The 22,999-nt window shown below is 45.0% G+C and overlaps 1 protein-coding gene across 1 annotated transcript; it reads right to left on the reverse strand.

The window, feature by feature from the left end:
- Nucleotides 1–1,229: 1,229 nt before the first annotated feature.
- On the reverse strand, nt 1,230–22,789 carry ST8SIA2 (ST8 alpha-N-acetyl-neuraminide alpha-2,8-sialyltransferase 2). Its single transcript, XM_060755630.2, has 6 exons — nt 22,439–22,789; nt 14,011–14,073; nt 10,960–11,088; nt 8,348–8,605; nt 5,920–6,213; nt 1,230–2,642 (listed from the first exon to the last, which is right to left on the reverse strand). The coding sequence occupies exons 1-6, from the start codon at nt 22,582–22,584 to the stop codon at nt 2,357–2,359; spliced, it is 1,176 nt and encodes a 391-aa protein (XP_060611613.2). The 5' UTR covers nt 22,585–22,789; the 3' UTR covers nt 1,230–2,356.
- Nucleotides 22,790–22,999: the final 210 nt, after the last annotated feature.

The raw sequence follows: 22,999 nt of genomic DNA on the forward strand, positions 1-22,999 counted from the left end.
TGGAAGATGGGTCTTAATTAGGCATGAAGACATCCATCAAGCTGCCATCACCCAAAGCAGGTTGGTCTCCGAACATCTGGCCAAACTTTCTGTAAATGTGATGCACGTGGTTGCGTAAGTGCTGTGCTACTCCCTGGCTCCCATTTTCATTTTGTTCTGGAAGGATCCAAATGGGAGTATGTGTCTGAGACCAAGTGAAGTCAACTTTTTTATTTTTGAGAAGCAATACATATTACATTCACAGATTTGCCCTAATTTTTGTTTTGGGAGGGGGGAGAGCTGATTCTTTCTGCTCGATGGAGTAATGATTCCATTCTGAGCTACAGTCTGAACTTTGAAGAATCTCTCCAATCTTCCAAATAAGGTTTAGTTCTTTGGAGGGATCCTTCAAAAAAGTTCTTATCTCCCAAATAATAGGAGCTCCCAGTGGCACAGTGGGTTAAACTCTTGTGCCGGTAGGACTGCTGACCTAAAGGTCAGTGGTTCAAATCCAGGGAGCAGGGTGAGCTCACATCTGTCAGCTCCAGCTTCTCATGCAGGGACATGAGAGAAACCTCCCACAGGATGGTAAAACACCCAGGCGGCCCCCTGGGCAACATCCTTGCAGACAGCCAATTCTTTCACACCAGAAGTGACTTGCAGTTTCTCAAGTCACTCCTGACATGAAAAAAACTCCCAAATTATAATAAAAGGATTCTCAAAATATTGTAGATGGAGACTATGGAAAATTACACTGGGCAACACATTTTGGTGCCTCAAGGATTAGTCCTGCTTCTGGGTCTATTTGGCCCGTTGATTCCAAAAATGGGCCCACTTTCTGCCTATCAACCCTAGTTTTTGAGATACAGAACATATGCCATACACCAGTCTCCATAGAAAACCATGATAGACATATCTAAGAAACTAGAGCTGATACAGTCTGCCCAATGCAATTTTCTGCATCAGTGCTCCAAATAACACAGTAAAAACCAAGACTTCTCAAAAACTTTTCTTGGTCTTTGACTGTAGCTGGAAAGACCTCTTAGGGTCATGTTAGGATTTCTTCTGTCAACAAGCCCTATAACAGGGAGTGTGATGCCGTAGTTGGTTGTTGTTGTTGTTATATCCTATCTTTCTCTCAGGATCTTCTGAATAAGTCCCAGGTTAGGTTCACCATATGTCTGAGTTCAGCCTGAAATTAATAACACTACAAGGTCAAAAGAACAAAAAGAAATCCCACAAATCTGTAGTGACTGGAAATACCTTTTTATATATATAAACAAATGAGCTAAACCACAATAAACTGATGATTTGAACAGTTCATAAAAATCCAAGTAGGTTTCTTTTTTTGATATCTGAAGCTTAGCTCCACTGAGGAACATTAGTTGTGCATTTGGTCCAACAGTCCATCTTTCCTCAACGTTGAAGCCCCAATGGCTTGGGTTGCATCTCCTACACAGCAATGCTACTCAAAGTGGTGCATGAGTCACTGTCCACCAGTCCATGGAAAGTTTCCAGGAAAGAAAGAAAAAAGCAGTTGCCAATGGGAATAAATGTGGTGCTGGTGTGTGGCACGTTAGCCAAAAGACAACGGCAAGAGAAACACTGCTACTGGCAACAATGAAGGAAATGAAACAAAGCCCATTCAAGTCCACTCCATTTAAACAAAAATGCATCAAACTTACTCTTCCTTTAAAATGGGCCTAAAAATCTACCCATCTCATCTTTAGAGACATGCAAACTATGTCCAAGATGAGCTCCAGAATAGTACTCAATCCCTTCCTTAAAGGATTCCATAAACTCACTTAAGGAACTCTTGGGCCAACTTGCCCATAGAAGTGATCCCACCAGCTTTCCATATGTTCTGCTCCCTTTCTTGTCTTTCCTTTTTTTTGCTTTTTTCCAGAAGATGTCAGGAATAACCTCTGCCCCTTTAACCGACCCTCCCAAACCCATGCCCACAAAGCCAAGAACAACAGCTCGCCAGCCAACGCAGGCCCTAGCTACCAACTCTAGATCACTCACAACACTTGGCCTAACATCTAGTTGCCACACTAAAGGACCCAAACAAACCAACCACAGTGACTTTCTACGTCTAGAGGTGAGGGGGAAAGCTGCCCAAGGGACAGCTCCAGATCTTCAGCCAGCGAAGTCCATTGCCTTTGGCTGCTTCTCTTCCTGTCCGTTCCATTCCTCCCAGGCACCAAACAGCGAGACCACTCAGAGCCAGAGCCACCAAAAGCTCTGTAGAGATGCCCATGCCTCCGTCATGGACAGATAACAAAGGAAACAGGCTCGATGTCACCTCCTTGTCCTCCCCTATCTTCCCACACCACACGGCCTCAGGGGAGAAGAAGTGAGTTCCTGGAAAGCGCATTTATGTGGCTCCGTCGCAGGCCCCCACTGTCAGTTTCAAGGCTCCTTGCTGGTGAAGGGCCTTCAGGGCTTTGAACTCCAAGGGCATGGTGTGGGGGCTGGTCTGGGACATGTAGCCATATTTCAAAGTGTCATAGTAGTGGTATTTCACAGGGTTCTGGTCCTGATCCCGAGGAAACGGCCAGAAGCCATAGAGATAAATCCGGTTGCAAAAACGAGTTGCCAGGGTGTACATGAGCAAGCCGGTGGTGGGGCGCTTGATGTACACTTTGTTGGTGAGCCAGTACCTAGAAGAGAACACAAGAAAACAAACAAAGAAAAATGAAGACTTATCTTCTCCAACTTCACGTTCATTTGGAGCAGTGGATTCCAACCCAGGGGCTGCTGCCCAGAGATGGGCCACGAGACCTAAAATAAGGTCCGTGGCTCCAGATTATTAATTTTTTTTTTTGTGGGCAAGCAGATGGTGGCTACTGTATGTTCCATATCACAAATTAGAGCTAATGTGGTCCATCCAATGCAATTTTCTTAATCGGCACCCCAAATAACCAAACCAAAACTAAAGTTGACCAAAAACTGATTCGTAACCCTTTTGGTACTAATGTTGGAGAGTCTTCCCTGGTCAAAAGCAATCCCTGGTCAAGTAGTCCCTGGTCAAAAATAAGGTTGGAAACCACTAATCTGGAGGAATCAGAATGAAAGACAGCAAGAGAGGATTTGGGATTTACACAACCAGCTTGTTCCAAGCTAAGACAGGATGTTGATAGTGCCATTCCAAAGGGGTCTAAGAGCCAACCGAGGGTGCATCTATGCCAGGCATGGGCAAACATAGGTCCTCCAGATATTTTGGACTTCAACTCCCACAGTTCCTAACAGCCTCAGGCCCCTTACTTTCCCCCCTCAGCCACTTAAGTGAAGGAATTGTGGGAGTTGAAGTTCAAAACACCTGGAGGGCATCTACATTGTATACTTAATGCAGTTTGACACCACTACCATAGCTCAATTTTATGGAATTGTGCTCTACGAAGACTACCTTTAGCCATCTCTGATGATGCTTCACTAAACACCAATTCCCAGGAATCCATAGCATTCAGCTATGGAAGTTAAAGTCATGTGGCACTACATTCATTTTGCAGTGACGATGCACTACTAGACAACACAAATCTGGGGTGGAGGTACACCCCCAAGTGGCAAAAGGCATCTATTTTTCATAGCATGGGATCTTCACCACTTTGGTATCTAGCACTTATTGTACTTGTTGCTTACAAGCATCCAAGGCAAAATAGCTGAAGGATACATTTCAGAGGAAAGGAATGGCCAAATACCTCTGAATGTTCCTACTTAAGAAAACTCTATGAAGTTCGTGGAGCTGTCTTAGCCTGGAAGTTGACTTGAAAGGGCACACACAAACACATACAAGAAAGGAGTCTGGTGATAGTAGCTCCTTCTTTGGAGGCTTTTGAACAGAGGCTGGGTGGCTCTCTGTCGGGAGGGCTTTGATTGGATGGCAGAAGAGAGTTGGACTGGATGCCCCTTGGTTTTTTTCCAACTCTTCCAACTTTATCATTCTGTAATTCTAATTTGAACCCCAAACAACACTCAATTGTTAACCAAAGGATGCAGTCTGTGTTAACCAAAGGATGCAAAGGATCCTAGTTCCTAGTTCCAACAGCCCTCACTACCTCTGAGGCTGCTTGCCACAGATGCAGGCGAAACGTCAGGAGAGAATGCCTCTAGACCATGGCCATATAGCCCGAAAAAACCTACAACAACCCGATGCAGAATGAGTTCACTGGTGATGGTGAAAATGAAGTGGGGATGAACTGATCATTGAAGTACTTTCTGTTACAATTTGGAAAGAATGCAGAGTCGACTGTGTTTGCTGCCATGCGCAAAAAACATTTAGGCTGTGCATTGCATTCAATCCAGGAGGTTGAATTAAAAACTTCCCTTCGAATTACTGTGTTTTCTCTTCCTTGGCTTGGCTCTGTTCTGTTGTCACACTGGCCATGCAAGCACAGTCCTCCCCTTGCTTTGCAAAACAGCTGGAGATTGTAATGAAAACTAATTAATTTTGCCAATCCAAACGAGGTTGTGCAAAGTGCAGAGGGGACGCGGCGTCAAGAGTGAACCATTACTGCACGAGGCTCCGGGTTTTTAATTAGAAGGCATGGGCAAGCAAAGGAAGGGCGTACCATAAAGACTGTTTCACCACCACCAATGGGACCTCCCATTGCATTCCTCTTTGAATATATAACCCTGGCAGGACAACCCTTTTGAAGCAGCCAAACTAACATTTGCATCCAGGGGGAAATTAAGCATCTGGGATGGCTTTGGGGAGAAATAAAGGCATGAAAGGACAAAGGTGGCAATCTTTCCAGCAGATGACAACAAAGGGAGAGAGAAGTGGGGGTGAAGAATCGACTATAACATTTATTTCTCCTCTTCCCTCCCTGTTCCTTTATCCTTTCATGCCATATCTACAGAATCGCGGCTGTTGTAGTTGTACAAGGTCTTGAGCCTTCTCTGCCAGAGGATGCTGATGTCTCACCAAACTACAAGTTCCAGGACTGCATAGCATTGAGCTATGAGAGTTAAATTAGGGGTGACATCAAGTGGAAGCTCCAGGTGCTAGTCTTGAAGCACCTTCCCCTTTTGCCTTGGTTCAGCACTAAGATTACCGTTTTACACAAATCTAATGTGCAGCCTAATTTTGGTGAGGCAAAACAAGGTGGGAATTATATTAGAGTAAATAAGGTATTTGATGTATATGTTTCAGACATCTGCCACAGGGCACAGTGTTGGGGTTCAGCCTCCGTGTGAACCTGAACCTGATTCTCTGATTGTATTTCCTGATGCAACTGAACAGGCTACTGAACATGAATTTGTCCGTGATGTTTGGAAACTGTTGATTCTGAGGTCAGTGGCTTGGAAAGTGAAACTACGCATTCTGATGGGAATGTTTCTGAATCAAACGGTGATAGCTCTCCAGAGGAGCTAGCACCTGCCTTTTTTTAATGAGGATAGAACAGATTCAGAAAAACAGGAGTGAATAGCAGAGTCTGTGAAGGTCAAGCAGATTAAAGGAAAGGGAGGTACAGGCTTCAAAGCCTGGAGGCGTGTCCTGAAACAGTTTCTTTAGTTTTAAATGTCTCTCCCCAGGTTCTCTCGTTAGATCAAGCATCGTTTAGACTGAGGCATTACCTTGGCAGATTTCCGGTTCCCATGGTCTGCATTCCCAGGGGCTTCTAGTTTCCAAGTACGGTTAGTGAGATGCTAACAGTTTCCAGGTTTTCATAGTGTTGCTTTTGGAATTTTGATCTAGTTCATAGATATCCCTGACTGTTGAATTTTACTGTGGCTTTTCCCCCTCTATTTTGTAACCATTTTTCATCAATAAAAAAGGATTGTTTTTTCCTACAGTCAAGTGTGGGGGATTAATATCTTATGGTCTTGTTTCCTGATCTGGGTTGCAACACACATGCTGAAATTTTAGGCCAAACAAGAGAGAGCCCCTCCCCGCAAAAAAACATAGGGGTTGATGTGGCAGGTAAAGCTGCTTACCCCCGAACGGCATGCAAGAGGCGCAATGAAGGATAGGCGGTGCGGACGTTTATGTGATTCTTGAGGATGAGCTCATTGACCCACTCCACGCGCTCCTTCCCTCCTTTGGCCATGAAGGCCGGGATCCAAAGGATGCTGCCGTTGAGGCTGTGGAGGCGCTGGAGCAGCTTCTCCCGCCAGGTGTCGTTGACCAGGTCCTCAAAGGCCCGTTGGATGACTGAAGGGTTCATGGTCACCAGGTCCGTCTTCATGCCAACATCCCGAGAATATTCTTGGACTGGGGCGAGATTGCACCTGGAAGCCAAAAAGTCAAGAAGGGATTTGGAATACGCAGTGGAGGAGACTATCCAAATGTACTTATTAAAGAACACTCGTGCAAATAAAAAGGTGCACCATGTGTTTGTGGGCAGAGCTTGGAGAAGTAACATTGTTTTGCTGTCAAAACATGGGTACATTTATACTGTAGAATGAATGCAGTTCTGACACCATTTGAACTGCCAGGGCTCAATGCTACAGCATTTTTGCAGGGCTTTGAACCTCACCAAACAACAGCTCCCAGGATTCTCTAAAGTTGTGCCATGACAGTTAAAGCCCCTGGTGACACAGTGGGTTAAATCCCTGTGCCGGCAGGACTGAAGACTGACAGGTTGCAGGTTCGAATCCTGGGAGAGTGTGGATGAGCTCACTCGATCAGCTCCAGCTTCTTATGTGGGGACATGAGAGAAGCCTTCCACAAGGATGATAAAACATCAAAAACATTCAGGTGTCCCCTGGGCAACGCCCTTGCAGATGGCCAATTCTCTCACACCAGTAGCGACTTGCAGTTTCTCAAGTTGCTCCTGACATGACAAAAAAAAGTTAAAGTGGTGTTCAACTGCATTCATTATGTGGTGTAGATGCATTCTAACACTTGGCTGGACCTGTTACGACACTTATTCACCCCTAGAACTCCACTAGTGACTATCAACATCAGGGAAAAGCAATGGCAAACCTCTTCTGGGTGAATCATGGCAAGAAATCCCTAAAGTAGGTTCTCACCATAGGTTGGGATCAATTGGGGGGCATGGCACAACTTGGAAAGGCATGTTAATCCTTTTGTTTATGGGTGATCCTTCTCTATATGGGCTGCATGTGCCAAAGCGAGTCAGAAGTCACTCCTTGATGTCCATATAGTGTTCAGGGACATCCAGAACCTTAACATAGGGTAAGAGCACATTTAATCATGCACTAACAGAAGTCAGAAGATGTTCTGATGGCTGCCACTCAAGTAAACAAGGGAATATATGTAAGGGCAGCTGCAAAGGTGTGTGAACATGGACAGACAAGGGACATAGCAACAAAGTGGGATTCACATCCCGACTCGCCCCAGCAGCCTTTCATTGGGGTTCTCTGAGGTCATGCCCCCCAACTCTCTCCCTCCTTTCTCCAAATGGGATGCTTTCTTTTTGTGTTTGGTCATTCAGCTGCAGAGCTTTCCCTCTTTGACAATCAGCCTCGCTGCCTGATTACGCAGTGCTAACAATAAAGAAGGGGAAACGGGAGCATCCCTTCTCTCCTATTAATTAACGTAGGGTGCAAGCTGTAAGGCAGCTCTCCAGCAAAGACCTCAGGAAGATGAATTCATATTGACAGTTGTTGATGTTTGACATTGTAATGTTACACTTAGGGATGCCCGACCACCATCTCCCAAAGCAGTTGCTCTACTCCGAACTCAAGAACGGAAAACAGAATGTTGGTGGGTAGGAAAAGAGATTTAAAGATGGGCTCAATACCAATCTTAAAAACTCTGGCATAGACACTGAGAACTGGGAAGCCCTGGCCCTTGAGCGCTCCAGCTGGAGGTCAGCTGTGACTAGCAGTGCTGTAGAATTTGCACAAATGGAGGGCGAAAGAGAGAAACATGCCAAGAGGAAGGCACGTCAAGCCAACACCGACCAGGACCGCTTTCCACCTGGAAACCAATGCCCTCACTGTGGGAGAGCATGCAAATCAAGAGTAGAGCTCCACAGTCACCTACGGATCTACCACCAGTACACCGATCTTGGAAGACAGTCCTACTCAGATCACTTGGGATCACCTAAGTAAGTAAGTAAGTAAGTAACCCTTAAGGAGTGCAGGAGATCAATTTGCCCCTTGGATGCTCCCCACTCAACCCCAGCAAACCAGGAATTCACTTCTGGCTTTACGAAAATACATTTTGGATGGTTAATTTTACAGGCAAACCAGGATTGTCATGATTCCAAAAGTGGCAATTCTCCTTTTTCTCAGCCAATTGCAATACAGGTTAACAGAAAACAATAGAAAAGCAGCTAGCAATGAAAACCAAACCACCTTTATCATGCAGTGGTTCATTTTTGAAAAACACACAGGCTGCTATTACATTAGTGACATAGGAAAGTGTAATTCCATTCCGTGCAGTCGCCGTTACCTGATCACAAAGCTGTGGGCATCAATTTCCTCTCCGCAGCCGCTGTTCAACAGAATCCCCGAATTCCCCACAATAGCACAGGTCCGGAAATGTTTGCCTTTCAGGGGTGAAGTCCGGGGCAGGAGGGCATAGAGGTTTTGGGAAACATTCATTGTGCTGTCCCGGTCAAAGACGTAGTGGATAATGTCGCCTGGTTTGAGAGTTCCCTTGAGCACGGAGATGTCTTTCTCAGCATCCAGAAACTTCAAGATGTGTTTTCTTAAAAGGAAAATGGATGAGTGCAGATGAGAGTGTCCCTGTCTAGTAAGGCTATGCAAAGTTATTGTTTTTAAGTCGGATCAAATTCATTAAATTCGTAGTTACAACACAATATCTGATGCGTAGGCACGGCCCGCGCCAAAAACTTAAGAATCAAAACTTACCCAATACTTTTTCATTTGCATTTTGTAAATCTCCGAAGCATCCCAAAGTCAGTTTCATGTTTGACGCAAGGAAGCAAATCAAAGCCAAAAAGGCTGCCTTTCCTCTTTAAATGACTGGCCTCTTGCTATTAGGAGAGGGAAGCAGCAGGGAGAAAGCAGAGTTCATTGGGAAAGGGACTGAAAAAGCACAGGATTCTGGGAAATGTAGTTTGGGAAGGTGAGAAGCAGTATGGCAGAGGATGCAAAAGGCCCTGACCTGAACTACATTTCCCAGAATTTTGCTCAGCATCATGTAAGCCGCACCGAGTCCCTTGGGGAGATGGTAAAGGTAAAGGTAGTCCCCTGACATTAAGTCCAGTCGTGTCTGACTCTGGGGTGTGGTGCTCATCTCCATTTCTAAGCCGAAGAGCCAGCGTTGTCCGTAGACACCTCCAAGGTCATGTGGCCAGCATGACTAGATGGAGCGCCGTTACCTTCCCGCCGGAGCGGTACCTATTGATCTACTCACATTTGCATGTTTTCGAACTGCTAGGTTGGCAGAAGCTAGGGCTGACAGCGGAAGCTCCCCGGAATCGAACTTGCGACCTTTCGCTCAACAAGTTCAGCAGCTCAGTGCTTTAACCCACTGCGCCACTGGGGGCTCCTTTGGGGAGATGGTAGCGGGGTACAAATAAATTATTATTATTATTATTATTATTATTATTATTATTATTAAAGCCCCAAACAGGAGAGGGAGAGATGTGTCCCTCCATCACAGCAGCCAGCTAGAGTTCTAATAAATGGTTGAATCTGCAAAGAGGAGGACTGATGGAGACTTCTAGTATGTCAATCTCTGGGCTGGGAAGAAATCCCTACATGGAAGTTCTTTGGTTAATATGAGAGACAGACATTCATTGAGATATCTTTTGGGGCTTTAAAAGGTATTTGCCAACATTTTTTTAAAAAAATTCCTAACATCAGTTGATGTTAGAATATTTCTGAAGGTTGAGGGAATGATCCCCTCTTAACTTGTGTCATTGTATAGAAATTTCAAGGAGATTGCTCATGTAGTTTTTTTAAAAAAGTTGTTGATAAACACTTTGAAAATTCCCCAAATATCCATGGATAAGGGGAAAGTTCTGAAACTTGATGGGCTCACAGTGGTAAATGTGTTCTACCATTGTAGCAAGTTTCACCACAATAGCTTTAAAAATGAGGGAGGAGCCCCTGAAGTTTCCTCACTTGCGCAATTACTGTAATGAAAAAGTAATGAACTTTCATTACTCTTGTTATAGTAGCATTTTTTTTACTAATGACACGTTAGAAATACTTAAAAAACAAAATATTGGCACCTCCTAATTTGGTAATGAGTTTTGTAACTTTTTCATTGAATCGCAGAGCCATACTGCGTAGTTGTTCTTGTATGCAACCAGCCTCTCCTTTAAATCCCAAAGGCTACCCATCCCTGTTGTGCAGTGTTTCTCAACCTGGAGTTCGGGACCCCTGGGGGAGTCATGAGGGGGTGTCAAGGGATCATTAGAAAACATAGTATTTTCTATTGGCCATGGGGGTTCTCTGTGGGAAGTTTGGTCCAATTCTGTCATTGGTGGAGCTCAGAATGCTCTTTGATTGTAGGTGAACTATAAATTCCAGCAATTCCAACTCCCAATTACCAAGGTCTATTTTCTCCAAACTCCACTAGTGTTCACATTTGGGCATGTTGAGTATTCATGCCATGTTTGGTCCAGATCTGTCATTGTTTGAGTCCACAACGCTCTCTGGATGTAGGTGAACTACAACTCCAAGACTCAAGGTCAATGCCCACCAAACTCAGTATTTGCTGTTGGTCATGGGAATTCTGTGTGCCAAGTTTGGTTCAATTCCATCGTTGGTGGAGTCCAGAATGCACTTTGGTTGGGGGTGAACTATAAATCCCAGCAACTACAAATCTCAAATGACAAAATCAATCCTCCCAACTCCACCAGTATTCTAATTTGGGTTTTTGTGCCAAATTTGGTCCAACGAATGAAAATACATCCTGCATATCAGATATTTACATTACAATTCATAACGGTAGCAAAATTACAGTTATGAAGTAACAATGAAAATAATGTAATGGTTGGGGGTCACCACAACATGAAGAACTGCATTAAGGGGTCGTGGCGTTAGGAAGGTTGAGAAACACTGCTGTTGTGTGTCACTTCTCAGTACCTGATCTTCAAAGCGAGTGTCTGGTTGTGCCTCCATTGGGTTGGGGTTGGTCCATCTTGGTGCTTAATACTTCCACTACTTCTGTCAAGAACAAGGGGAGATGAGGATCCATTGATGATCGCTTCAGTTCTGGTCAGGAAAAGTGCATAAAGAGATAGAAGAAGGAGACACAGATATCACAAAGCCTGATGGTACATGACTCCAATAATGTTATGTTATTAAAATAGAAATAATAAAAAAAAGTTGGAGGTCCAATAAAGAAACTGGGACTTATATACATGTATGGAGTATAAAAAGGTTTTTTAAAAATTGGTGAAAAGTATTTGTGGGAATTAATGACATATTATCTATTACTCTGCAAGATAGATAGATAGATAGATAGATAGATAGATAGATAGATAGATAGAATACTAAATTTGGGAGACATAAAATTACAATGGCAAAAGAATTTAATTCTTGTGATCACCCTAAGATCAACGATAGTCACAAAAATGGAATGGAAATTATGAATATGAAAGTGGTTTGTTTGGTTTTTTTTGTCATGTCAGGAGTGACTTGAGAAACTGCAAGTCGCTTCTGGTGTGAGAGAATTGGCCATCTGCAAGGACATTGCCCAGAGGACGCCTAGATGTTTTGATGTTTTTTATCATCCTTGTGGGTGGCTTTTCTCATGTCCCCGCATGAGGAGCTGGAGCTGATAGAGAGAGCTCACCCGCCTCTCCCCATATTCAAACCTGCGACCTGTCGGTCTTCAGTCCTGCCGGCACAGGGGTTTAACCCACTGCACCACCGGGGGCTCTATGAAAGTGGTGATTGGTATCAAGAGTTTCAGAACATCGAAATAAACAATCAGTTGAACAGAAGCTGGATGGCCATCTGTCGGGGTGCTTTGAATGCAAACCGGATGGAGGAGTACTTCTGCTGAAGAAGGGGGTTGGCTTGTTGCTGAACAAAGAACCCCAGCATTTTGCTGTGACATTTTCCATGGTTGGTAGGTGCCCATAGGGATTAAATGTATTAAAAAAATATGATTAGTTGTTGAACTGGTCTATTGTATGGTTTGCATTAATGTCAGTTGTGTGTGATTTGCATAATTTATTTATTATGAATGAATAAATAACACGTAACAAGCAAGGTTATCTGTGTTGATTTGAAGAACAATACAAATGCTCCTATATCTTGGTCAAAAGAGGACTTGGAAGGACAGCCATGAAGGAACTAGGCAAGATCCAAGAACGCCAAGATATTTCATTGACTACTAAGTTTGGAAGGTCCATGCCATCATATTCCCCATTTCTCTGTATGCTTGTGAAAGCTGGATAGGGAAAAAAGTGCATAGGAAGAGAATCAGCTCCTTTGAGATGAGATGCTGGAGAAGAAGGCAGCGGATACAGTAAACCAAATAACCAATGTTGACCATTTCCGCTCCCTTGGCAGCCACCTCTCCACAAAAGTCAACATTGACACTGAAATACAACAGCGCCTGAGCTCTGCGAGTGCAGCATTTTTTCCGAATGAAGCACAGAGTGTTTGAGGACCGAGACATCCATAGGGAGACCAGGGTGCTTGTTTATAAAGGTATTGTCCTCCAAACCCTGCTATACACCTGCGAGATGTGACTACCTACAGACGTCACATGCACCTCCTAGAATGATTCCATCAGCATTGCCTCCAAAAAATCTTGCAAATCTCTTGGGAAGACAAGTGGACAAATGTCAGTGTGCTGGAACAAGCAAAGACCACCAGCATTGAAGCAATGGTCCTCCACCATCAACTCCACTGGACTGGCCACGTTGTCCAGATGCCGACCACCGTCTCCCAAAGCAGTTGCTCTATTCCGAACTCAAGAATGGAAAACGGAATGTTGGTGGAGAGGAAAAGAGATTTAAAGATGGGCTCAAAGCCAATCTTTAAAACTGTGGCACAGACACTGAGAACTGGGAAGCCCTGGCCCTTGAGCGCTCCAGCTGGAAGTCAGAGTGACCAGCAGTGCTGTAGAATTTGAAGAGGCATGAATGGAGGGCAAAAAAGAGAAACGTGCCAAGAGGAAGGCATGTCAAGCCAACCCCAACCAGGACCGCCTTTCACCTGGAAACAAATGCCCTCACTGTGGGAGAACATGCAGGTCAAGAATAGGGCTCCACAGTCACCTACGTACCCACCACCAGTACACCGATCTTGGAAGACAAACCTACTCAGACAATGAGGGATCGCCTAAATAAGTAAGTAAGAACCAAATAAAGGGACCTTATTATAACTTTCCCTAGGAGTTATAATATCATGGGAAGACAGATATTAAAGAGAGAGAAATGCTTGATAAGGTAAAAGGAAGTAGGAAAAAAAAAGACTGCATCCGTCATGGATGAACCCAGTCAAGTAAGCCATGGCCTTAATCTTTAAAATCAGTGCTGTTGATGATATAATGCCTTGAAGGTCTCTCATTCATAGTTTGCCTTAAGCTGGAGTTGACTTGATGGCTGTTAACAACAACCTGAATACATACAGCACTTTAGACAGGCCCCTTATAATTGAGAATGAAATCTAGAGCAAATTTCCATGCCATTGATATCAGAGATATCATCCTCCATTGCTTTGGTGGCCCATTTCCATTTGGAATTTGGGATAAGTCCTTTCCAACAAAAATCTGCATGATGCTATGGTCTCTGGTCTGTTTTTGGCACTGGAATATTTTGGCCATTGTGTGAATAATCTGTGCAGAAAACAAACTGCAAGGCACACATCTCTGTTGGATCTGCCAGATCTCTCCATGGCTTTTGATATCACCAACCAAGGCATCTTTCTACCCTGCCTTATGAAGCAAGTTTCCTTATCTATCTCAAATAAGCACCAACATTTAATAGAGAAGAGGAAACACGTGTCTGTGTCCCAGGGAGACCGACTTGAAAAAATCCAAACTGGAAAGAAATACAGATCTGTGAGTCAGGCGGGAGGAACCTAATCACACAAAAGAGACTGAAAGAGAGAAGGGAAATGAAGCAGATTAATCGTCACCTTAGAGGCAGAAACAAATGAACACAAAAATATACGAACCTATTCAATTTGCTATATAAGCTATTCGCTGCTGATCGGATTGCACCTTTGCCTCCAGAATTCCTGCAAGACAAAGGAAATGCATTATTTATAAACCAGATACTTTTCTGCAAAGCTTTGCCTGGCGGCTTCGGCAACGTGTTCTGCTTTGTGAACCGGAGATATCATTGAGGAGAGAATGACATCACAGATGCAACGGAGGAACTTGTCCTGAATTTAGCTTTGAAGAGTGGTAAGATTTCCCACAAAGTCAGGAGTGTCTGATTGCTCATATGTGAGTAGGGTGACAAACCTGCTTTCAGTAGAAATCGGCTGTCCAAAGTGCTGAATCCTCTCTCAGAAATGGGTTCAGCATCATGGATAGCTAGCTACATCTGGTTCTCAGTTGGAATAACTTCTCCAAAGTGCTGGATCCCAGCTCCAGAATGAATTCAGCACCACGGAGAGCTCGAAAACGCGGAGCTCTGGAGTGAATTCAGCACCACGGAGAGCTCCAAAAACCCTGACCCCCAGAATGAATTCAGCACCACGGAGAGCTCCAAAAACTGGAGCTCCAGAATGAATTCAGCACCACGGAGAGCGCCAAAAACTGGAGCTCCAGGGTGAATTCAGCACCACGGAGAGCTCCAAAAACTGGGATTTGCAAGTTAACACAATTTGTCACAGTTTGGGTGGTTTTAACCCTTATGTTTTGGGACAAAAGAATTGATCATAGTTTTTCAACTAAAACTTGAGAGAGGGGACCGGATACTTCAAAAGCTCCTTGAAGGTATAAAATAGGATCTCTAGGACCCATACATAGTCTCCAGGTTGACCCTGGTTCATGTAGCCCAATTCAGAGACAGTAAGAAGAGAGGGAAGGAAACAAAGGAACCAGAGAAAAATGAAACGAAGATGGGGTTTGTGAGGTGGGAAATGGGATCTGAAAAGCCTGCCCCCTTGGTAAGATGAGGAGAAGGTAGTGGCTTATAAATAAATATATTGTGACCATATTATCATTACCAGAGCAGACCAATGGTTCATTTTGCTTGTCAACCCTCTCTTCCCCTGACTGCTTCTGATTAATTCAAGGAGAGGTTATTATTTCTTCAATAACCTGCACCACCTGCATATCATCATTCATCGGGTATCAGGTGCTGGGTGGAAAGAGGCAAATGAGATATGGGTTTATTTTGTTTTTTAAAACACTGCAAGCCAGACATAAACCAAAATGCTTTCCAAAGACACTTCTGTTGGCCAATGGATTGTGTCACAAAGAGGAACTGTCCCCCCTATCTATCTATCTATCTATCTATCTATCTATCTATCTATCTATCATCTATCCATCCATTTATCTACCTACCTACCTTACCTACCTACCTACTTATCTATCCATCCACACATCCATCAATCCATCCATCAATCCATCTATCCATCCACATATCCATCTACCCATCCTTCTATTTATTTATTTATTTATTTATTTATTTGCTGCATTTGTTAACGCGACTCGCGGCGGTGTACAACATATAAAAAACATATTTCACAATAAACTACAACGACAAAAAACAACATATCACTAATACACTATCATCTAATTACACTAAAATAATCCGCTTCGTCTTATCATAGAATCATAACCAATCTCGTAGTCTATATTCTGTTCCAGTTGTCATTTCCAGTTACTGTAGCATTTCGTTAAATGCCTTCTCGAATAGCCATGTCTTCAGGCTCTTCTGGAAGGACATAAGGGAGGGCGCCTGTCTGATGTCAACAGGGAGAGTGTTCCACAGCCGGGGGGCCACCACTGAGAAGGCCCTATCCCTCGTCCCCGCCAGGCGTGCCTGTGAGGCAGGCGGGATCGAGAGAAGGGCCTCCCCAGACGATCTCAAGGTCCTCGTGGGCTCATAGGCCGAGATGCGGTCCGAAAGGTATTTTGGGCCGGAACCGTTTAGGGCTTTGTAGGATAGCACCAGCACCTTAAATTGGGCCCGGTAGCAAATCGGCAGCCAGTGGAGCTGGAACAACAAGGGCGTTGTATGCTCCCTGCGTCCTGCTCCTGTTAGTAACATGGCTGCCGCGCGCTGGACTAGCTGAAGCTTCCGGGCCGTCTTCAAGGGCAGCCCCACGTAGAGAGCGTTGCAGTAGTCAAGGCTATCCATCCATCTACTGGAGCCCCCGGAGGCACAGTGGGGTAAAGCACTGAGCTGCTAAACTTGTTGACCAAAAGGTTGCAGGTTCGAATCTGGGGAGCGGCGTAAGCTTCCGCTGTCAGACCCAGCTTCTGCCAACCTAGCAGTTCAAAAACATATAAATCTGAGTAGATCAAATAGGTACCATTTCAGTGGGAAGGTAAGGGTGCTCCATGCAGTCATGCTGGCCACATGACCTTTGAGGTGTCTATGGACAATGCTGGCTCTTTGGCTTAGAAATGGAGATGAGCACCACACCCCAGAGTCGGACACGACTGGACTTAATGTCAGGGGACAACCTTTACCTTTACTTATCCATCCACCTATCCATCCACCCATCCACCCATCCATCTATCCATCCAATCAATCAATCAATCAATCAATCAGGAAAGAATGAAAATTGCTTTGATTCTCTCTCAGCAGTTGGAACTTTGGATTCAGAATCTGCCTTGCTGAATTAGGCCTCTAAGGCCCATCTTTCAAATGTGACTTTTGGGACTACAGCTCACTCTTAGTCTCCAACTGTCCTGATTTGGCAAGGACGGCCCCAATCACTCCTCTGTTGTCCCACTTTTTGGATTTCTCCAACTTCTCCAACTTCCCTTCTTGTCCTCAGCTTAGCCCAATTGCCACAAAGTGGACAAGTAGTTTGCACTGTGTTGATTGATTGGAAAAGAAAGGAAAAATGTGAAATCTTTGTCCTTCCCAGTAGTGTCAGGAAAAAGCAAACTCTTGCAAGATCTCCTAGCTTCTTTCTAACTTCTTCTGTATGGAGAGTGCTTGCCATCTTGACCACACTTGTTATGCTTTTCACCTCTACTGGACACCAAACTCTATGTCCAAATTATACATCCACATGTGCAGAATTCTTAGCTGGCATCCTTTTCAACAACTGCAAAATCATAAACTGGGTTCAACTACAATCTCATAACTGCGGATTCATATTTAGGATCATTAATGGCTTAACGTGACCCTCCAAACCGGCCTCTCCTACACCGAAAGGGTGTTCCAATAAATCACAGATACCTAATTCTGTGTATTAGGGCAAGGTACTTCTTCTGGGATCCTTCAACTAATATAATTTTGGAAAGAGTTTTGGCATGATAGGTTTCTCTCCCCCCCCCCCCCCCCGCCAAATGGAGTTTGAACTGCAGTTCTTTGTTATTTTGAATTAATCCAGGCCACATCATCCATACAAGAATAACAAGAAAGGAAAAGCAAGCAGTCTCTTGTCTCTTTTACTACTCTGGGGAGATTTATCACTCTATCTAAGTCAGCCTTGTAAATAAAGGCAAGCCAAGTTATGAGCCTACAAAAAAGGGTTATTGGTCTGGAGCTGCATGTCTACATCCTGGGTGAAGGAAGAGACCTTGAACTCAGGACCTGCTGTGCACAAAACCAAGTGATTTATCACAGTTAAAACTTATGCACCAGCTGTACCCATACATTGAGAAGTTTAACTTGGCCATGGTAAACCACGCTCTGGTTACATCCCATATAGACTACTGCAACATGCTCTATGTGGGGCTGCCTTTGAAGACTGTTCGGAAGCTTGAATTGGTTCAATGGATGGCAGCCAGATTACTAACAGGAGTGGCACTCAGGGAAATACAACTCTGCTGTTGTGCCAGCTCCACTGGCTGCCAATCTGCTACCGGGCACAATTCAAAGTACTGGCTTTAGCCTATAAAGCCCTAAACAGTTCTGGCCAAACTTACCTGTCCAAACACATCTCCCCTTATGGACCATCTTGGACATTAATATTGTCTGGGGAGGCTCTACTCTCGACTCCGTCTACTCTCGATTTGTCTGTGTCACAAATTCGTTTGGTGGGGATGAGGGACAAGGCCTTTTCAGTGGTGGCCCCTCGGCTATGAAACGCCCTTCCTAGATCAGCTCCCTCCCTTTTGACTTTCAGGAAAAAAGTCAAAACCTGGCTGTTCGAGCAAGCATTTGAAAAGGCAGTGTAAGAGACATAGGAATAGGGAACAATAGGACTATGAGATCGGATTAAGTTTGTAACTAGGAGACGAAATGATTTGCTTTTACTAATTTGTTATGGTCTTAATTGATATGTTAATGCTTTTAAATGTTTTAAATGTTTTTATGATGCTGTTGGCATTGAATTGTTGCCTTGTGAACTGTCTCGAGTTGCCTGCGGGCTGAGAGGGTGGTGTACAAATGTAGCAAACAAACAAACAAATATATCATTAAGCTACACAGATTTTCCCCACTTTTACTCAGTATGCTTATTCAAAGCATAGATGGAAGAAGTCTTGGAAGGTACTCTCAATTTGGGAGGGGTTCCAAACTACATCCTCACTACCTCTGAGGATGCTTGCCATAGATGCAGGTGAAACTTCAGGAGAAAATGCCTCTAGAACATGGCCATATAGCCCGAGAAAACCTACAACAACCCAGTGATTCCGGCCATGAAAACCTTTGACAATACATCCTAAAAAGTGTCAAGCGGTGACTCTATAGCAGGTCTGGGCAAACTTCAGCCTTCCAGGTGTTTTGGACTTCAACTCCCACAATTTCTAACAGTCGCTAGGCTGTTAGGAATTGTGGGAGTTGAAGTCCAAAACCCCTCTGGAGGACCAAAGTTTGCCTATGCCTGGTGTAGAGGCACCCAAAGTGGCCTTAAGTGGAGGTTGAATCTGATTGCAACACTGCACTTCTATCAATTTTCACTATGATATTGCCACCCGGCAGAGATGCACTCTGCCTATGCACAGGAGTTACTACTTTTATTCACTTTAAAAATGATCAAGGGTCTGGAGAACAAGCGGAGCGGTTTAAAGAAGTACGGCTTAACGAGGTGGGCATGTTTAGCCTGAAGAAGAGAAGGCGGAGAGGAGACATGATAGCCATACGTGAGAGGAAGTCATAGGGAGGAGGAAGCAAGGCTTGGTAGGAGACTGCCCATAGCAACACTCATGACACTCATTGATAAGCTAGAATGTGTCCAGAGGAGGGCGACTAAAATGATCAAGGGTCTGTAGAACAAACTCTATGAGGAGCGGCTTAAAGAGTTGGGTATGATTAGCCTGAAGAAGAGAATGCTGAGAGGAGACATGGTAGTCATGTATAAATACGTGAAAGGAAGTCATAGGGAGGAGGGAGCAAGCTTGTTTTCTGCTGCCCAGGAGACGACGCGGAACAATGGCTTCAAACTACAAGAAAGGAGATTCCACCTGAACTTTAGGACTGTAGGAGCTGTTAAGCAGTGGAACTCTATGCCCCAAAGTGTGATGGTGGCTCCTTCTTTGGAAGCTTTTAAACAGAGGCTGGATGGCCATCTGTTGCAGGTGCTTTAAATGCAATTTTCCTGCTTCTTGGCAAGTGGTTGGGCTGGATGGCCCATGAGGTCTCTTCCAACTCTATGATCCACCGGTGTTTGCAAGGAATGACAAGTAAGTGTAGCTCAGGTCTGGGTCCCGACTCCTTTCATGCCTACTTCTAAGTGGTTGTATGTTTGTTTTTTTAAATATAATTTTTTGTGCATTTTCCAAACATAACAGTGATAGGGTGGGGGGGGGGGGAACAATTTGGCTCTCGCCTCCCCCCCCTCAATGTATCAAACTTCCCCACTTTCCTATAAGCCAAATTGTTCCCCCTAAGTGGTTGGATGTTATCCCTTCCCAAAAATGTGAAGGAGCAACCCTTATGACCATGCAATTCCTCACTTTGTTCCAGTTCCAGAAATGGAATCATCCCACTGAGAGGAAGGCAACACCAGAGCTTCTCTCTTGTCCTGGCTTTTCTTTTGGGGAGCAGTTTTGTCACCCTCCCCTTTGCTACCCTTTCCCCACCTCCCTTTCTAGCCAAGGCAGGACCACCCCTTTCATTCCTAAGACCCCTCAAAAGCATACCCCTGAACCCCCCCCCCCAGCCCCTCAAACTAGAGGGGAAACCAGGAGCCACTCTCATCTTCCTTCCATTCAAAGCCAGGAAAAGCAGCAGGGTGGGAAAGACAAAGAAACTCCAAAGCCTCCCTTCCTACAGGCAGCCCCCTTTGGATCCCCCCAACTCCCATTTTCCATCTCCTTAGGTGATATACATACATCTCCATCAAGACCCTGCTGCCATCCCTATAATCAGGTATTTCCTATAAGTGAGAGGCTTTGTGTGCGAGCGAGAGAGAGAGAGAGAGAGAGAGAGAGAGAGAGAGAGAGAGGTGTATGTGAGCTATGTAGTGTCTATATGTGAGGAAGTGAGAGGCATGTGTATTAAAGGGGATGCCTTTGTATGAGAGAGATAGGGGGAAGCCAATGGGTGCTTGTGGGTGTGCAGAGGCAGTGTGTAAGGTGTATTTGTGTGTGTGTGTGAGAGAGAGAGAATGAAAAAAAGGAAGAGGGGGGAAAGAGAACTGGGAGGGGTTGTGTAAGTGTGTGAGAGAGGGATGCTTGTATGTGTGAGAGAAGGGTGTAAAGAGGTCTTTATAGGATAAGGAGGTGTTTGAATGAGAAAAGGGTGCCTAAGGGAGGGGGTGTCTTTGTGTGAGAGAGGAAGGGAGGGTTTGTATACCTGTTTGGGTGAAAGGGAGAAGTGGGAGGGAGGTTTCCTCTCTGAGAAAAAAAATGAATGAATGGGAAAAAAGAAAGAAAGAGAGTGAAAGAGGTTTGCATTTGGGAGTGTTGCAAAAGAGGGCCCTTCCACACAGCCCACATATCCCAGAATATCAAGGCAGGAAATCCCACAATGTCTGCTTTGCACTGGGTTATCTGAGTCCACACTCAGATAATGTGGGATTTTCTGCCTTGATATCCTGGGATATAGGGCTGTGTGGAAGTATGTGTATGACAAAGGGGAAGGGGTTTTTTATGTGTTTCTGCATGAAAGAGAAAGGTGTGAGGGAGGGAGTATTTTTATATCTTTCTATCAGAAAGGGAGGGAGGAGAAAAAGAGGTAGTTTTGTATATCTGTCTGTTTCTGAGCTTTTATAAGGAAGGGAGGGAGGGAGGAAGGAAGGAAGGAAGGAGAGAAGGGAGGTTGGGAGGAAAGAAGAAAGGAAGGGAGGAATGAAAGAAGGAAGGAAAGAAGGAGGGAGGGGGAAGGAGAGAAGGAAGGTAGGGAGGAAAGAAGGAAGAAAGGGAGGGCGAGAGGGAGGGAAGGAAGAAGGGAGGGAGGAAAGGAAGGAAGAAAAGAAGGAAGGAGGGGAGGAAGGAGGGAAGGAAGGGAAGAAAGAAAGAGGGAGGGAAGGAAGGAAAGAAGGAAGGAAGTAAGGAAGGAAGGAGGAAGGAAGGAAAGAAAGAAAGAAGGAGGAAGGGAGGAGGGAGGGAAGGAAAGCATGAAGGAAGGAACGAAGGTAGGAAAGAAAGAAAGAAGGAAGGAAAGAACGAAGGAAGGAAGGAAGGAACGAAGGAAGGAAGGAAAGAAAGAAAGGAGGGAAGGAAGGAAGGAAGGAAGAAAAGAATGAAGGAAAGAAGGGAGGAAGGAAAGAAAGAAAAAAAGGAGGGTGGGAGGAGGGAGGGAGGGAGGGAAGGAAAGCATGAAGGAAGGAACGAAGGAAGGAAAGAAAGAAAGAAAGAAAGAGGGAACAAAGGAAGGAAAGAAAGAAAGAAGGAAGTGGAAAGAAAGAAAGAAAGAGGGAAGGAAGGAAAAAAGGAAGGAAGGGAAAAAAGAAAGAAAGAGGGAACGAAGGAAGGAAGCAAGGAAAGAAAGAAGTGGAAAGAAAGAAAGAAAGAAAGAAAGAAAGAAAGAAAGAAAGAAAGAAAGGGGGAAAGAAGGAAGGAAGGAAAGAGGGAGCGAGGGAGGGATAGAAAGATGGAAGGAGAGTGAAGGGGAAAAAGGGAAGGGTTTTATGTGCAAGAGAGAGCAGCTTTGTACTTACTAACACTTAAGCAAGAGAATGGAAGAAAGAAAGTGAAAGAGGTGTGCATTGGAGAGAGAGGAGTGTACATGGCAGTGTATATGACAAAGGGCTTTGTGCGCTTCTGTGCGAAAGAGGGAGTGTTTGTATATCTTTCTATCAGGAAGGGAGGGAGGAGAAGGAGAGGTGGTTTTGTATACCTGGCTGTTTCTGAAGGAAAGAAAGGAGGGAAGAGAGTGAAAGGGAAAAGGGGAAGGGGTTTGTGTGCGAGAGAGAGAAAGCGGCTTTGTACTTCCTAGTGCTTAGGCAAGAGAGAGGGGTGTTTCCGAATGAAAGAAAGAAAGAGGCAAAGAAGCGGGAGGAGGGCTGCAAAGGGGTGTCAATGGGAGAAAGAGGGAGAGAGGGAAGGAGGGAGGGAGGGGGCTCTTTGGGGGTCCCTTACCGCTCCACTTCGGCGATGTCGGCCAGGATGAGGATGCCGACTAAGAGGCTGAGCAGCGCCAGCGCCCAACTCCGGCAAGGAAGGAGCAGGAGAGGAGGAAGAAGAGGAGGAGGAGGAGGAGGAAGAGGAGAAGGAAGAGGAGGCATAGTCAGCTTGGAGAGGAAGAAAGAAAGGAAGGAGGGAAGGAAGGAAGGAAAGAAAGGAGGAAGAGCCGGAGCCAGAGGAGGGGAGGCAACGGAAAAGCAGAAAGGGGAAGAAGGGATGGAAGGAGGGAGGGAGGGAGGAGGGGAGAGGGGAGGGGGTTGCTCCTCCCCTTCCCCCTCCCCTCCTGAGCCCAAAGGGTCCCAGAGCCTTCAGAAGGGAAGGGAAGGGAAGGGGTCCCATCGCCTTGCGAAGGGGGCAAACCAGGACAGACCCCTCCTTTCCCCTCCACACCCTCCCTTTCTTTCTCCCTCCCTCAACTCTTTTCCTTTCTCACTTTCCTCTCTGCCCTTCTCTCTGTGTCTCTGCCTCTCTTTTTCCTTTCTTTCTGTGCCTCGTTTCTCTTTCTCCTCTTTCTGC

The sequence above is a fragment of the Anolis sagrei genome, chromosome 9 (genome assembly GCF_037176765.1).
Source record: "Anolis sagrei isolate rAnoSag1 chromosome 9, rAnoSag1.mat, whole genome shotgun sequence".
Lineage (NCBI taxonomy): Eukaryota > Metazoa > Chordata > Lepidosauria > Squamata > Dactyloidae > Anolis > Anolis sagrei.